Raw genomic sequence first — 13093 nt, 5'->3', positions numbered from 1 at the left:
CTTGGAACACGGTGTTGAGGAGGATCTGGTTGATGGGAAACACCACGATCTCTGTGACATTCTGCCACTCGTCCTGATACTGCACAGTCTGGAAGACGGGACAGAGCAGCGGCCGTGGCTTGCAGTAAAGGGTAGCGGATTATGATCTACCTTGCACAAGCACCGCAAGGTAGATCATAACCTCAGGCTTGGAGTATGAGGCTAATATTTGCCTGGATCTTTCACGTTTTCTTTACCTTTGTACTGTGAAACAAAGTTTAGTATGAACCTAATCATACATTGAATTTTCCACAGCCTTTTCGGCAAGCTTGTAATGACGGTACTCGGGCTTGAGTTCCCACATATTCTTGTGAGGATTCTTAACATTATAGTTACATAGGTCTTTCAGGATCTCCTTTAGATATGTGATTGGTTGTCGGGTAATCTTGTGGAGATCCTTAATATTGTAATACTGATGCTTTTCAAATGCAGCAAACAACAACTCCATGACCTTATCTTTATCATCACGAATCGTCTTGCCTTCTGCCTTCTTCTTCTGCTCTAAATAAACATTATGTTTATGGTGTGAAATAGGCTTATAGCCGTTGAGGGGTCTGTCAATAAGCTTTACCGTATGAAGAGACTGGGCAGCTTTCTTCACAGCTTCCCTTTTTTGGTTGATATAGTAGTCGTCCACTACAGGCTGACATTCTAGTTTGTGGATGACTTGTCCCTCAAAGGACAATTGCTGTGTCTCGGAAACTGCAGCATCCGAGCTGCTGCTGCCGAGATCTGGTTCAGAAAGAACTCCGAGTGTCATTTCTTTTAAACTATGAGAAATTACCTTGTGCTCCCGAGGAATTTTCCCGTCCTTCAAGGTGTGTTCACTAGATTTAAAGGTTATTGTCGGAGGTTTACCAGGCACCTTGGTAATCTTAAGCTTTCCAACGTCATGGCCAGCACAGTCTGCCCATTTGTCCCCCAAATATTTAGGTACCTTGACCAGCCACAGCCCTCGGCTGCAATTCGTAATATCCAAGTCCATCTTAGACTGTTGGCTCATGATGGAAAACACGAGAATATATAGTTACTTGACCTCTTTATAAAACGTCTTTCCGACACGTGCTAGTGTTTCAGAAAATATCTCTAATAGGGCTGGTGAAGTTTGTCGATGTGGTGGTTGTTGTTGAATACACCTGGTGATTGGTGGTTGGGAGTGGTGTTGGTAAGGGAACACAGGTGATGGAGAGGGTGACTGCAGTGGTGGTACTGCTTGTGACCAACCTTGTAGTCTGTGAGCTAAATGAGTAATGAGCTAACACGTTGTGGCCACCGGGGGGTTATGTAGCAGCTATCTCAGGTGACTGATGTTGCTGGATGATGGAACTTGTTTATTTGGTCATTTCTCGATGCCGATAAATATTCAAATTGCTAAGAACATTAGAATAAAGTTAAACTGACAATACGAGGCATGTATTTGAGGTGCGTCAGCTTAAAGAACAACGAGAAGTAACGAAGGAGGAGACCAGCAGTAAAGGGACCTCGTCTTGGAGAGTTGTGAAAGACAGGGGCCTTAAGAAGACTTTGATAAAGCCGCCTTCAAACGCCATAGCAACCTCTAATTCATTTGACGTTTTGGAGGACGAGTGCTGTGGAGAGACTGTGGATCGCGCAAAAGGGAAAGCAACGAAGAGAAAGGAAGCGCAGGCCCCTCAGAGGGTAAAGGAAGTACCTAAGCAAACATTAGTTGTGGGAGATTCCCAGATAAGGTATTTGGATAGAACGTTTTGTGCTAGAGATAGGGGGAACAGGTTAAGGGTTTGCTATCCCGGAGCTGGCATTGGTGATATTATAAACAACATGAATGATATTATGGCTGGTAATGGGAACAAACCCATTATTTGCATTAGCGTGGGAGGAAATGATGTTGGTCGAGTTAGGAGTGAGGAACTGATTCAGAGGTATAAAACAGCCATAGAGTTAGTTAGGAGCAAGGGAGGAATCCCGATCATATGTGGCATTCTTCCAAGAAAGGGAGTGGGAAATGAATGGATATCGAGGGCACTTGGTGTCAATTGCCGGCTGGAAAGATATTGCAAATCAAATGCAATATCTTTCATAGACAACTGGGAACACTTCTATGGAAGAAATGAAATGTATGCTCGTGATGGGGTGCATCTATCGAGAGCTGGGGTTGTTGCTGTTGCGAACTCGTTAGAAGAAGTGGTTAGAGGTGTTTGTTTGGGTTTAAACTGTTAGTAGATAGAGGTATGGGAATTGATTTGGAGGAAGGAGGTAATAAAAGTATGTGTTTGTGGGAGAAAGGAATTGGCAAAACGACCAGGGAAAGAGAAGGTCCGCAAAATAACAATTCACTTAGGGTATATTACACTAACAGTAGAAGTCTAAGAAATAAAATTAATGAATTAAATGCTCTTGTCTGCACAGAAAAAATAGATATTATTGCACTTACCGAAACGTGGATGAATGTAGAAAATAGAGAACTATTAGCTGAATATCAAATATATGGATTTAAACTATTTCACACAGATAGATATATTAGACGAGGAGGTGGAGTAGCCATATATGTTAGGGACAATTTGAAATGTAGTCTCAAAGAGGGAATCAAAACAGAGCCACACACAGAAACTATTTGGATTGAATTAAACGAAAAAGCTAATAATATTATAATAGGAGTAATATATAGGCCACCAAATTTAGACAGAATGGAAGCAAAGCATCTATGGGATGAAATATCTAGAGCATCTAGATCTAACAGTATTTATGTCATGGGTGACTTTAATTTTAGTGGAATAAACTGGTTGAACAAAACAGGGAATAGTGAAGCAGAAGATTTTCTAGAATTAATTGACGATTGCTTTCTTACGCAACACATTAAGGAACCAACACGGGAAAATAATATTTTAGATTTAGTGTTAACTAACAGGGAAACGCAAATTAATGACATCGAAATAGGGAGTGAGCTAGGGAGCAGTGATCACAAAGAAATCAGATTTAGCATAGAATGGAATAGACCAGTAGGAGAAAATTCTGTTAAAGTGCCAGATTTTCGTAAAGCTGATTTTAATAGCCTAAGAAATTTTTTGGGTCAAATTGATTGGAAAGTCTTGGGTATGGGGTGTGAGCCGGTCTTGGAGCGAGACATGAACCCAGCGATAGGTGACTTAAATGGGGATTTCGATGTGGATTCAATATATAACTTATTTAAGAATATTCTAAACAAAGCACAGGAACGTAGTATACCATACAAATTGAATAGATCGAATACTAATGACCCAAAGTGGATAACAAAGAATTTGAAGAACCTTATAGGTAAAAAGAGAGCTTGGTACAAAAGGATTAAAAATGGGGAGGTCACTTTAGAACAGGAATTCGTACAACTGGTTAGAAATGTTAAAAAAGAGATAAGGAAAGCAAAAAGAAACTATGAAGTTCGCATAGCAGGGCAAGCAAAGACAAATCCTAAAGGGTTTTTTCAGTTATATCGTACTAAGACTAGGGAAAGGATAGGTCCATTAAAAACTGAGACAGGTCAAATAACAGATAGTGATGAAGAGATGAGTAGTATTTTTAATAAATATTTTGTATCTGTATTTACTAAAGAGGAACTTAACAATATGCCTTCAGCCGAACAAGTCTATGTGGGTGGGGACGAGGACAGGTTGACGAGTTTAACAGTTACCAGGGAGGATGTTCTTAAACAAATAGTAAAACTCAAACCAAACAAATCCCCAGGGCCGGATGAAGTGTTTGCCAGGGTGCTTAAAGAATGCAAAGAGGAGCTTTGTGACCCACTGTCAACCATATTTAATAAATCAATAGAGTCAGGCAGAGTGCCAGAGTTTTGGAAAGTTGCTAATGTGATACCAGTTTTTAAGAAAGGAGATAGATCACTTGCGTCTAACTATCGACCAATTAGCCTAACGTCTATTGTGGGAAAGTTACTCGAATCTATAATAGCAAATAAAATTCGTCTTCATCTTGAAAAACATAAATTAATAATTGAGTCGCAACATGGTTTTATAAATGGCCGTTCATGTTTAACAAATTTGTTATCTTTTTATTCTAGCATTGTTGAGGCAGTTGATAGTGGTAAGGATTGCGATGTTGTATACCTTGACTTTAGCAAAGCTTTTGATACAGTGCCACATGAAAGACTGATTAAAAAGATAGAGTCTCATGGTATTGGGGGTGCTATATTAAGCTGGATTAGGGCATGGCTATACCAAAGGAAACAGAGAGTTAGTATAAATGGAATCAAGTCAGAGTGGGAAAATGTTGTAAGTGGAGTGCCTCAAGGCTCTGTCCTGGGACCTCTGTTGTTTATAATATATATAAATGATTTAGATTCAGGTTTGAGTAGCAACATTTGCAAATTTGCCGATGATACGAAAATCGGTAGGGAAATTAATTCGGAGGAGGACTCACTATCACTTCAAGTTGATCTAGATAGGGTTTTGAAATGGTCAAAGGATTGGCAGATGCAGTTTAATGCTGATAAATGTAAAGTTCTGAGGTTAGGTAATGATGATAGAGTTACAAGATACGAGCTAGATGGTGTTGTGATTGCGAAGTCGGATTGCGAAAGGGATCTGGGAGTTATGATTAGTAAGAATTTAAAACAAAAGGATCAATGCATAAATGTTCGTAATAAGGCAAATCGGACACTTGGATTTATTAATCGCAGCGTTAGTAACAAGACACCTGGTGTGGTTCTCAAGCTATATCTTGCTCTAGTTAGGCCCCATTTAGATTATGCAGTTCAGTTTTGGTCGCCATATTATAGAATGGATATAAATTCACTTGAACGTGTCCAGCGTAGGATGACTAAGTTAATTCCCCAAATTAGAAATCTTTCATATGAAGAAAGATTAACAAAGCTTAAGTTGCATTCACTGGAAAGGCGAAGAGTTAGGGGTGACATGATAGAGGTTTACAAGTGGATGAATGGACATAACCGGGGGGATATTAATAGGGTATTAAAAGTATCAACACAGGACAGAACACGAAACAATGGATATAAATTGGATAAGTTTAGATTTAGGAAAGACTTGGGTAAATACTGGTTCAGTAACAGGGTTGTTGATTTGTGGAACCAATTGCCGCGTAACATTGTGGAGGTGGGGTCCCTCGATTGTTTCAAGCACGGGTTGGACAAGTATATGAGTGGGATTGGGTGGTTATAGAATAGGAGCTGCCTCGTATGGGCCAATAGGCCTTCTGCAGTTACCTTTGTTCTTATGTTCTTATGTTTATACATGTGCATGAGTAGACTGTTTATGAATATGAATCGCAAGTTAAAATATACGTTTTTTGATATAAATTCACTAGAACACGCCCAGCGTAGGATAACAAAGTTAATCCTGCAAATTAGAAACTTGTCATATGAAGAAAGATTAACTAAGTAGTACAAATTTGCATTCTCTAGAACGGCCAAGAATTCGGAGTGACTTAGTAAAGGTGTGCAAGTGGATGGATGGACACATCAAACGGGATATTAATAGGGTATTAGGAACATAAGAATGAAGGTAACTGCAGAAGGCCTATTGGCCCATACGAGAATAACAAAGTTAATCCTGCATATTAGATACTTGTCATATGAATTAAGATTGACTAAGTAGTACTAATTTGCATTCTCTAGAACGGCCAAGAATTCGGAGTGACTTAGTAGAGGTGTGCAAGTGGATGGATGGACACATCAAACGGGATATTAATAGGGAATTAGGAACAAGAATGAAGGTAACTGCAGAAAGCCTATTGGCCCATACGAGGCAGCACCTATTTATATCTTCCCAATCCCATTAATATATAAGTCCAACGCATACTTGAAACAATCAAGGGATCCTACTTTTATCAAGATATGTGATAATTGGTTCCACAAATCAACAACCATGTTACCGAACCACTATTTTCCCAGGTATTTCCTAAATCTAAACGTAGGAAAATAAGAATAAACGTAACTGCAGATGTCCTACTGGCCCCATACAAGAAAGCTGCTATTTATAACCACCTAATCTCATTCATATATGTCTAAGAACATAAGAATAAAGGTAAGTGTTGAATTTGCGAAGTCGGATTGCGAAAGGGATCTGGGAGTTATGATTAGTAAGAATTTAAAACAAAAAGATCAATGCCTGAATGTTCGTAATAAGGCAAATAGGACACTAGGGTTTATTAATCGAAGCGTAATTAACAAGACACCTGGTGTGGTTCCTCAGCTATATCTTGCTCTGGTTAGGCCCCATTTAGATTATACAGTTGAATTTTGGTCGCCATACTATAGAATGGATATAAATTCACTTGAACGTGTCCAGCATAGAATGACTAAGTTAATTCCATAAATTAGAAATCTTTCATATGAAGAAAGATTAACAAAGCTTAACTTGCATCAGTTAGGTGAAGAGTTAGGTGTGACATGATAGAGGTTTACAAGTGGGTGAATGGACAAAACAAAGGGGATATTAATAGGGTATTAAAAGTATCAACACAAGACAGAACACGAAACAATGGTTATAAATTGGATAAGTTTAGATTTAGGAAAGACTTGGGTAAATACTGGTTCAGTAACAGGGTTGTTGATTTGTGAAACCAATTGCCGCGTAACATTGTGGAGGTGGGGTCCCTCGATTGTTTCAAGCGTGGGTTGGACATGTATATGAGTGGGATTGGGTGGTTATAAATAGGAGCTGCCTCGTATGGGCCAACAGGCCTTCTGCAGTTGCCTTTGTTCTTAAGTTCCTATCATTAGTGGCTTAGCACAAATCAATAGATTAGGCTATATTGAGCAACATTTAGTTGGGCTCCTGCCTAACTACAGTTAAGGTTTGGCAATAAATTTATATACCATAATAATGAGGAGTAATGGAATAGTGCTTTGTATTTTGTTTGGTTTTATATAAAAGACTCTTATTTTGAGTGATGTTTATATAATTAGTATGGGGTAATCTCTTCAACTCTGGTATTTGATGAGTATTTATTAATATGTTATTGACCCTAACACGAAAATAATCCACACAATTAATGGATAAATTTATGTGAGTGCTTAGTCTTATGGTTGGATATTAATGTGCGCGTCAACTCCGCGGATTTAAAACCACTATTTTCCATGGATTTAAACACAAAATGACGCACTTAATTAATTTAGAGGTGCATAGCTACACTATGCATTATATTTATTGATAATTTTTATTTATTTCCTTACCTGTATTGAGGTTTGAAACCATTTTTGCTTTTTATTCCCCTTCCCTCGCCGTTTGAAACTCATAATCACAACTGTTAAATAATTTGTTAAAAAAAAGCAGTCATCGCACGTGGTAACTGACGCAATTGCGCGGTTATGGATTTCTAGAAAACTTCTGACATTCACCTACTTGAAATTAATGGTTAGTAAAATTAGTTTCTGGTCACAACCAATTTATGTTGTGTTGACAGGGGTTAATAATTTGGGTGTCAGGATTCCCAACATATAACACGGCAATCGAAACTAAACTGCATGATGTAAATGGGGCCTAACCAGAGCAGGATATAACTGAAGAATAACACAAGGTGTTTTATTACTAATGCTTTGATAAATAAATCCCAGTGTCCTATTTGTCTTATTTCGTCAACAGATCACTGTAAGCAGCGATTTTCCATTTTTCTTATATTCTTAGTCAAAACATTGATCTAAAATAGGTTAAGCAAGAAGAAGTTCTGTATAAGTATTTATTTTTATGATATCTATACAATGAACACGTGATATTGATACATTGAATCTGTGATATATTCAAGGTGTCATAAAAGTAAGTTAAAGGCGATGCTGCTTCTATGGTGGTGACAGTGTCGACGTTCATCACCATCAGGGGCTTAGTCACCTCCACCACCTTCACCTCAATCATTACCAGCTGCAAGGCTGGTGCCGTCACCGTCTGGACTGTGACGGAGGTCACGGGAACATCACTGACTTGGAACACGGTGTTGAGGAGGATCTGGTTGATGGGAAACACCACGATCTCTGTGACATTCTGCCACTCGTCCTGATACTGCACAGTCTGGAAGACGGGACAGAGCAGCGGCCGTGGCTTGCAGTAAAGGGTAGCGGATTATGATCTACCTTGCACAAGCACCGCAAGGTAGATCATAACCTCAGGCTTGGAGTATGAGGCTAATATTTGCCTGGATCTTTCACGTTTTCTTTACCTTTGTACTGTGAAACAAAGTTTAGTATGAACCTAATCATACATTGAATTTTCCACAGCCTTTTCGGCAAGCTTGTAATGACGGTACTCGGGCTTGAGTTCCCACATATTCTTGTGAGGATTCTTAACATTATAGTTACATAGGTCTTTCAGGATCTCCTTTAGATATGTGATTGGTTGTCGGGTAATCTTGTGGAGATCCTTAATATTGTAATACTGATGCTTTTCAAATGCAGCAAACAACAACTCCATGACCTTATCTTTATCATCACGAATCGTCTTGCCTTCTGCCTTCTTCTGCTCTAAATAAACATTATGTTTATGGTGTGAAATAGGCTTATAGCCGTTGAGGGGTCTGTCAATAAGCTTTACCGTATGAAGAGACTGGGCAGCTTTCTTCACAGCTTCCCTTTTTTGGTTGATATAGTAGTCGTCCACTACAGGCTGACATTCTAGTTTGTGGATGACTTGTCCCTCAAAGGACAATTGCTGTGTCTCGGAAACTGCAGCATCCGAGCTGCTGCTGCCGAGATCTGGTTCAGAAAGAACTCCGAGTGTCATTTCTTTTAAACTATGAGAAATTACCTTGTGCTCCCGAGGAATTTTCCCGTCCTTCAAGGTGTGTTCACTAGATTTAAAGGTTATTGTCGGAGGTTTACCAGGCACCTTGGTAATCTTAAGCTTTCCAACGTCATGGCCAGCACAGTCTGCCCATTTGTCCCCCAAATATTTAGGTACCTTGACCAGCCACAGCCCTCGGCTGCAATTCGTAATATCCAAGTCCATCTTAGACTGTTGGCTCATGATGGAAAACACGAGAATATATAGTTACTTGACCTCTTTATAAAACGTCTTTCCGACACGTGCTAGTGTTTCAGAAAATATCTCTAATAGGGCTGGTGAAGTTTGTCGATGTGGTGGTTGTTGTTGAATACACCTGGTGATTGGTGGTTGGGAGTGGTGTTGGTAAGGGAACACAGGTGATGGAGAGGGTGACTGCAGTGGTGGTACTGCTTGTGACCAACCTTGTAGTCTGTGAGCTAAATGAGTAATGAGCTAACACGTTGTGGCCACCGGGGGGTTATGTAGCAGCTATCTCAGGTGACTGATGTTGCTGGATGATGGAACTTGTTTATTTGGTCATTTCTCGATGCCGATAAATATCCAAATTGCTAAGAACATTAGAATAAAGTTAAACTGACAATACGAGGCATGTATGTTTATACATGTGCATGAGTAGACTGTTTATGAATATGAATCGCAATATTTTTAACAAGTTAAAATATACGTTTTCTGATATAAATTCACTAGAACACGCCCAGCGTAGGATAACAAAGTTAATCCTGCAAATTAGAAACTTGTCATATGAAGAAAGATTAACTAAGTAGTACAAATTTGCATTCTCTAGAAGGGCCAAGAATTCGGAGTGACTTAGTAAAGGTGTGCAAGTGGATGGATGGACACATCAAACGGGATATTAATAGGGTATTAGGAACATAAGAATGAAGGTAACTGCAGAAGGCCTATTGGCCCATACGAGAATAACAAAGTTAATCCTGCATATTAGATACTTGTCATATGAATTAAGATTGACTAAGTAGTACTAATTTGCATTCTCTAGAAAGGCCAAGAATTCGGAGTGACTTAGTAGAGGTGTGCAAGTGGATGGATGGACACATCAAACGGGATATTAATAGGGAATTAGGAACAAGAATGAAGGTAACTGCAGAAAGCCTATTGGCCCAAAGGAGGCAGCACCTATTTATATCTTCCCAATCCCATTAATATATAAGTCCAACGCATACTTGAAACAATCAAGGGATCCTACTTTTATCAAGATATGTGATAATTGGTTCCACAAATCAACAACCATGTTACCGAACCACTATTTTCCCAGGTATTTCCTAAATCTAAACGTAGGAAAATAAGAATAAACATAAGAACATAAGAACATAAGAACAAAGGTAACTGCAGAAGGCCTATTGGCCCATACGAGGCAGCTCCTATTCTATAACCACCCAATCCCACTCATATACTTGTCCAACCCGTGCTTGAAACAATCGAGGGACCCCACCTCCACAATGTTACGCGGCAATTGGTTCCACAAATCAACAACCCTGTTACTGAACCAGTATTTACCCAAGTCTTTCCTAAATCTAAACTTATCCAATTTATATCCATTGTTTCGTGTTTTGTCCTGTGTTGATACTTTTAATACCCTATTAATTTTCCCCCGGTTATGTCCATTCATCCACTTGTAAACCTCTATCATGTCACCCCTAACTCTTCGCCTTTCCAGTGAATGCAACTTAAGCTTTGTTAATCTTTCTTCATATGAAAGATTTCTAATTTGGGGAATTAACTTAGTCATCCTACGCTGGACACGTTCAAGTGAATTTATATCCATTCTATAATATGGCGACCAAAACTGAACTGCATAATCTAAATGGGGCCTAACTAGAGCAAGATATAGCTTGAGAACCACACCAGGTGTCTTGTTACTAACGCTGCGATTAATAAATCCAAGTGTCCGATTTGCCTTATTACGAACATTTATGCATTGATCCTTTTGTTTTAAATTCTTACTAATCATAACTCCCAGATCCCTTTCGCAATCCGACTTCGCAATCACAACACCATCTAGCTCGTATCTTGTAACTCTATCATCATTACCTAACCTCAGAACTTTACATTTATCAGCATTAAACTGCATCTGCCAATCCTTTGACCATTTCAAAACCCTATCTAGATCAACTTGAAGTGATAGTGAGTCCTCCTCCGAATTAATTTCCCTCAGGATGAATGTAGAAAATAGAGAACTATTAGCTGAATATCAAATATATGGATTTAAACTATTTCACACAGATAGATATATTAGACGAGGAGGTGGAGTAGCCATATATGTTAGGGACAATTTGAAATGTAGTCTCAAAGAGGGAATCAAAACAGAGCCACACACAGAAACTATTTGGATTGAATTAAACGAAAAAGCTAATAATATTATAATAGGAGTAATATATAGGCCACCAAATTTAGACAGAATGGAAGCAAAGCATCTATGGGATGAAATATCTAGAGCATCTAGATCTAACAGTATTTATGTCATGGGTGACTTTAATTTTAGCGGAATAAACTGGTTGAACAAAACAGGGAATAGTGAAGCAGAAGATTTTCTAGAATTAATTGACGATTGCTTTCTTACGCAACACATTAAGGAACCAACACGGGAAAATAATATTTTAGATTTAGTGTTAACTAACAGGGAAACGCAAATTAATGACATCGAAATAGGGAGTGAGCTAGGGAGCAGTGATCACAAAGAAATCAGATTTAGCATAGAATGGAATAGACCAGTAGGAGAAAATTCTGTTAAAGTGCCAGATTTTCGAAAAGCTGATTTTAATAGCCTAAGAAATTTTTTGGGTCAAATTGATTGGAAAGGCTTGGGTATGGGGTGTGGGCCGGTCTTGGAGCGAGACATGAACCCAGCGATAGGTGACTTAAATGGGGATTTCGATGTGGATTCAATATATAACTTATTTAAGAATATTCTAAACAAAGCACAGGAACGTAGTATACCATACAAATTGAATAGATCGTATACTAATGACCCAAAGTGGATAACAAAGAATTTGAAGAACCTTATAGGTAAAAAGAGAGCTTGGTACAAAAGGATTAAAAATGGGGAGGTCACTTTAGAACAGGAATTCGTACAACTGGTTAGAATTGTTAAAAAAGAGATAAGGAAAGCAAAAAGAAACTATGAAGTTCGCATAGCAGGGCAAGCAAAGACAAATCCTAAAGGGTTTTTTCAGTTATATCGTACTAAGACTAGGGAAAGGATAGGTCCATTAAAAACTGAGACAGGTCAAATAACAGATAGTGATGAAGAGATGAGTAGTATTTTTAATAAATATTTTGTATCTGTATTTACTAAAGAGGAACTTAACAATATGCCTTCAGCCGAACAAGTCTATGTGGGTGGGGACGAGGACAGGTTGACGAGTTTAGCAGTTACCAGGGAGGATGTTCTTAAACAAATAGTAAAACTCAAACCAAACAAATCCCCAGGGCCGGATGAAGTGTTTGCTAGGGTGCTTAAAGAATGCAAAGAGGAGCTTTGTGACCCACTGTCAACCATATTTAATAAATCAATAGAGTCAGGCAGAGTGCCAGAGTTTTGGAAAGTTGCTAATGTGATACCAGTTTTTAAGAAAGGAGATAGATCACTTGCGTCTAACTATCGACCAATTAGCCTAACGTCTATTGTGGGAAAGTTACTCGAATCTATAATAGCAAATAAAATTCGTCTTCATCTTGAAAAACATAAATTAATAATTGAGTCGCAACATGGTTTTATAAATGGCCGTTCATGTTTAACAAATTTGTTATCTTTTTATTCTAGCATTGTTGAGGCAGTTGATAGTGGTAAGGATTGCGATGTTGTATACCTTGACTTTAGCAAAGCTTTTGATACAGTGCCACATGAAAGACTGATTAAAAAAATAGAGTCTCATGGTATTGGGGGTGCTATATTAAGCTGGATTAGGGCATGGCTATACCAAAGGAAACAGAGAGTTAGTATAAATGGAATCAAGTCAGAGTGGGAAAATGTTGTAAGTGGAGTGCCTCAAGGCTCTGTCCTGGGACCTCTGTTGTTTATAATATATATAAATGATTTAGATTCAGGTTTGAGTAGCAACATTTGCAAATTTGCCGATGATACGAAAATCGGTAGGGAAATTAATTCGGAGGAGGACTCACTATCACTTCAAGTTGATCTAGATAGGGTTTTGAAATGGTCAAAGGATTGGCAGATGCAGTTTAATGCTGATAAATGTAAAGTTCTGAGGTTAGGTAATGATGATAGAGTTACAAGATACGAGCTAGATGGTGTTGTGATTGCGAAGTCGGAT

General features: G+C 38.6%; 2 protein-coding genes across 2 annotated transcripts; both read right to left on the bottom strand.

The window, feature by feature from the left end:
• Positions 1–268: 268 nt before the first annotated feature.
• On the bottom strand, positions 269–1042 carry LOC123749773 (general transcription factor IIF subunit 2-like). The gene has a single exon (XM_045731894.2). It carries the CDS (start codon positions 1040–1042, stop codon positions 269–271), a length of 774 nt encoding a protein of 257 aa, XP_045587850.2.
• Positions 1043–8210: 7168 nt separating this feature from the next.
• Positions 8211–8981, bottom strand: LOC123749760 (general transcription factor IIF subunit 2-like). Its single transcript, XM_045731879.2, has one exon. It carries the CDS (start codon positions 8979–8981, stop codon positions 8211–8213), a length of 771 nt encoding a protein of 256 aa, XP_045587835.2.
• Between the last annotated feature and the right edge of the window lie 4112 nt (positions 8982–13093).

The sequence above is a fragment of the Procambarus clarkii genome, unplaced genomic scaffold (assembly GCF_040958095.1).
Source record: "Procambarus clarkii isolate CNS0578487 unplaced genomic scaffold, FALCON_Pclarkii_2.0 HiC_scaffold_1955, whole genome shotgun sequence".
Classification (NCBI taxonomy): domain Eukaryota; kingdom Metazoa; phylum Arthropoda; class Malacostraca; order Decapoda; family Cambaridae; genus Procambarus; species Procambarus clarkii.
Note: the sequence above shows the minus strand (reverse complement) of the source record. Positions and strands in the feature narration are given on the sequence as shown.